The sequence below is a fragment of the Egretta garzetta genome, unplaced genomic scaffold (genome assembly GCF_000687185.1).
Source record: "Egretta garzetta isolate BGI_Z169 unplaced genomic scaffold, ASM68718v1 scaffold310, whole genome shotgun sequence".
Classification (NCBI taxonomy): Eukaryota; Metazoa; Chordata; class Aves; order Pelecaniformes; family Ardeidae; genus Egretta; species Egretta garzetta.
The window spans coordinates 959,002-963,962 of NW_009258296.1; the positions used below are offsets into that span (position 1 = coordinate 959,002).

Consider the following 4,961-nt stretch of genomic DNA (forward strand, 5'->3'; position numbering starts at 1 on the left):
CTGGGCCTGATCCCCTGATTGTCCTCCATGTGCCTGGTGAGCACACTCAAGATGAACCTCTCCATAATCTTCCCTGGTACTGAGGTCAGGCTGACAGGTCTGTAGTTCCCCCAGTCCTCCTTTTGGCCCTTCTCGAAGATAGGCGTCACATTTGCCAATCTCCAGTCATCTGGGACCTCCCCTCTTACCCAGGACTGCTGATAAATGATGGAGAGTGGCTTTTTTTGCTCCTCTGCCAGCTCCTTCAGCACTCCTGGGTGGATACCATCCAGCCCCATAGACTTGTGGATGTCCAGGTAGCATAGCAGGTCAAAGACTGCTTCCTCCTGGATTATGGGGGGTTTACTCCACGCACTGTCCCCATCTTCCAGCTCAGGGGACCAAGTACCCTGGGGATAACTCGTCGGGCCATTAAAGACTGAACCAAACAAGGCGTTAAGTGTCTCAGCCTTTTCCTTGTCTTTAGTGGCAATGTTCCCCCTTGCGTCCACTAGAGGATGGAGGTTCTCCCTGGCTCTCTTTTTGCTGTTAACATATTTCTAAAAACTTTTCTTGTTATCCCTTACAACAGCGGCCAGGTTAAATTCCAGCTGGGCTTTTGCCTTTCTAATTTCCTCTCTGCATGACCTGACAAGATCCCTGTACTCTTGAAGCTGCTTCAGAAATTAAACCTACTTGACAACTGCCCCAAGAACTCCAAAATACAAACCTAGCAGTCTGGGAACATACCTTTCTTTTCAGTCCTCATCTTTCTAATAGAGCTTTGCCTTTAATTCTTCCCTTGGATGTTTTGTCCACCTGCCTAAATGAATCTGCAGGTACTAGGCAAACAGTGAATAAAACCAGGGTTTTCTTCTCTGCTATTAACAAACACTATCTCATTACCAACTTAAATATATATATATTTAAGAAAAATAAAAAGCAAGTGGGAGTCACAATTACTAGGCATTGCCTTACAACTAATAGAGCTAAAATTCTATTGTCATTGCATGACTGGAAATTATATTGTAAACCCAAAAATATTTAGTTAAGCTTTTTGTTCTCCACAATTCTATGAAAACTTGATAATATAATCTCTACAGTTTGCCTTACTCAGCTTCCAAAGACCAGTGTTTGACTAGAAACTCATAAATCACAAAAGGTTTATGAATAAACTCTAGATCTGGATTTTAACATGCTCTTGTTCTGTCAAGCCATAATGGTAAAATTAGTGCCAAAAGAAAACACAACAGGCAGCATAGCATAGCATCATGAAGTATTTAAATCAACAGAACCAATAAAAGAATTTCAGTTTAGCAAATGAGGAAATTCAGACCCACATGTCTAATGAGCTTGTATTTTCCTTCCCTGAGCCCTGTTAAAACTAAAATTAAAGATCATAGCACAAAGGATGCAAACAAACCTCCCCACATGAAGCCAGAACTAGAGTTTTTAAGTTTGGTTTAAAAAAACATAGCACAGCAACTTTGTATTGATAGCAATTTGACACTGTTAACTAGCTGGTAAGAAGGAGTCTAATAAAATACAGGAGATGAGATACTGAGAAGTTTCTTTACCTAGCCATTCCCAGACTGGAAAAGTTGGAAGGAACTATCAAAACATCAAGCCTGGAGAAGGGGTGGGTACCCAGTGTGATGTAAGCAGCTGAGAGGCACTGAGGAATTAGCTGAAGCAAATTTTCTTTGCAGCGCTCCATAAGGCACCAGGGAGCAAAGACTCTGTAAGGAATGACTGCCTGCAACCTGGCAGCGGGATTTTGGAGACGGCAGGGATATTCCACATGGCCACAGATTTCTTCATGCCATCTGACAATAACAAAAAACAAAAACAAACAAAAAACCAAAAACAACAAAAAAAAAGAAAGCAAAACCAGTTTAATGTGATACCAGAAATGTGCACAACTGAGTATGCTAAGACAAGGATATTCTCTAGACATCAGGATGATGGTTAGTTCATATAAAACCAACTCATTTGTATTCTCACACTGTTCATGCGTGTAGCACTGTGAAAACTCATTACTACATGTCTGAGTAGAACTGATATAGTTACTCATAACAAAAAAGACTAGTCAAACCTTGGTTTTGTAACAGATATGCATCAAAAGAACAAGTGCTCAAAATGTGCATAAAGAAAGCTAAATAACAATACAAAAATACTTATTTATTCAGAGAATTCCTGTTCAAATTTGACTATGAAAATAAATTTTCATACATACTAATGTAAGTGTATTAAGTGCAATTAGAATTAAATTCTAAGGGGGCATTTTTATGTTGTTGTTCCTAAAATTCTCTGGGAACTTTTACTGATTTTTTTTTTTTAAGTAAAAAAACTACAGTAGATATCAATTCAGGCTTATCACTGTAGGCATTTGAAAATACCACATTAGGATCATGCTTACTTTATATTACTTTTACAGGATAATTCAGAGCTGTAGCTGGAAGGAAGAAGGGATAAATCAAACCCTTCCCAAACACTGAGTCATATACCTTCACAATAATTTATCTGCCCAAACAGACTCATATCTAAGCAGAAATCAGCTTCATTTTTTCACCTGCTTGCCTGTCTTCTGTACAGCGCAGAGCCTCTCCTTGGTTTGAGATTTCAGCTTAAGGAAGCTGGTTCTACTATGCCTGGACAGGCAAAGCACTTACTGTTATTGCAGCCGGCATTGCTCAAAGCATTTATATTTGGAAGACCATACTTGAGGTGAGTGCTGACACACAAAACAAAACCGTAACACATAGAAAAGGACTACGTTTTGCTGAAGTGCCAACACTTTTAACACTTTACATAACTCTTTCTGTGAAACAAGTGGACTCTAAGCTATTTCACTGATTACATATGCAAAGAAACTACATCCATCATTATACAATTTTTTTCCAAGGGTGGTCTAAACTAGTATATTTCTGCTCTGAAACAATGTCACTTTGTTTCAGAGTTGAGATTAAGCAAGAATATGAAAGCTAGCACCCTATCTTCTTGTAAAAATTGCCAAGTCCTTAATGACCACAAGGAGATAGGAAACTTATTTAACATCCTAGCTCCATGTAACATTTTCTTTGATACAATCTCCCTATGTCAAGTTCACTGGCACCTGGCCATAAATTACACTACACATTTCAAAAACTTCTTTCAGAAATCATTCCTTTTCCTGCTCCCCAAGAGTTTATCTCCATTATCTTATCTGAGACACTACCTTAATGTTTGCTTGCCTATCCATTTCACACCCTCTCTAGAAATGCCTGCTACTGTGCATAATGTTGGTTTGATTATCTAGTCTTAATGACTAAAATAAGTAACAAGTGTCTGTTGTACTAACTCCCAAATAAAGATTAACTTGATATGACTGCAAGAGCAGATTTTTAAGTACATAGATTGTTATGTCCTAATTAACTGCAAAACCACCTTTTACACTTAGGCTCTCCTTTTTTGGCTATGCATAACAGACACCATACTTGCAGAGGATTTTTTGATTTTTTTTTTTTGGTCAGGCTTTTTTTCTGAAACACATTAGTTCTGTTTCTTCCACTGTCACTAACTCAACTGCTGCAGATAAATTATCCTACCTGTGCCAATTAACTCATCCAATGACCACCACGCAGATTGACTCATAACAATGACCATTACACTGATTAAAATTTGCATTACTTTTTGCTACCAAAAGCTACAAAAAATATTTACCTTTTTTCAGAAGTTTAAAAAAAAAATTGGAAACTTTCATTTATTCTATCAACACTCAGAATATTCTTTTGCACCAAATCAATAAGTTTTTATTACTGAACATATATATTAGAGGGGAATATATAGTGAACATCTACAGTGTATTTCTGTAGAGACACTCATATTATAAACGTATAAATAGTACAGGAATAATCACAAAATAATTTCTAGAAGCTTATCAAACCTATAAAATATTTTAAAGCTTGAATAGGCATGTCTTACAGATCGTAGGTAAAATATAGAATTTCCTATTCTCAAGATTTATTAGAACTGTTTTAAACCAAAACTAGACAAGCTACAAGCCATCAGAATAATTTCATTTTAAATTCCAATACAAAATGCCTACTAGGTCCTCAAGTTCCAAAATCTCACTAGCTTTAAGAAAATGGTAAGGACTTCCACTATCTTAATGTTAACACACTATTAGCCCAAATCAGCTGTCTAAAAAGCAAGTTTCAGCTAAGTTTCTAATTGCATAACAGAAAAAATACTTACAATCTGACTAACCTGATCACCTTATACAACAAAATAACATTTACTGTTGACATGGGGAGAGAGTGGTTATTGTTTGCCTGGACTTCAACAAAACATTCATCACTGTTTCCCACAGCCTTCCCCTGGACAAACTGGCAAGATACAGACTGGATGGATGGTCTGCAAGATGGGTAGGGAATTGACTCACAGGCCACACTCAGAGAGTGGTGATCAATGCTTTCTACTCAGGCTGGCAGCCTGTCACAAGTCCCCCAAGGACTGATACTGGGGCCCACACTTCCAACATCTTCACAAATGTCCTGGATGATGGGATTGAAAGCACCCTCACCCAGTTTGCTGACAACACCAAACTGGGTGGTGAAGTGCACACTTCAGCAGGGAAAGCCATCTTACAGAGACACCTGGACAGGCTGGAAGTGTGGGATAGCAAGAACAGTGTGAAGTTCAACAAAGTCAAGTGCAAAGTCCTGCACCTGGGATAACATAACCACAGATCGCAGCACAGGCTCAGATCTGTGTGTCTGGCAGCAGCCTTGCTGAAAGGGGCCCAGGGGTTCCTGGTGGACAACCAGTTGAACATGAGTCATCAGTGCTGCAGCAACAAAGGCAAATCAGATCCTGGGCTGCATCCACAGGGGCATTACTAGCAGAGATAAAGACGTGATTATCCCACTCTATTCAGTGTCTGTCAGGCTGCAGCTGGAATACTGTCTCCAGTGGAGGGGAGAGGGAGAGGGAGAGGGAGA

At 39.0% G+C, this 4,961-nt stretch overlaps 1 protein-coding gene across 1 annotated transcript in view; it reads right to left on the reverse strand.

Annotated features, from left to right (window-relative positions):
• The window catches only part of AOPEP (aminopeptidase O (putative)), a 202,357-nt gene that overhangs the window by 166,657 nt on the left and 30,739 nt on the right, over window positions 1-4,961 (reverse strand). The window contains 1 exon segment of the mRNA XM_035893902.1: window positions 1,557-1,805. Within this exon segment, the coding sequence (XP_035749795.1) occupies window positions 1,557-1,805 (249 nt within the window).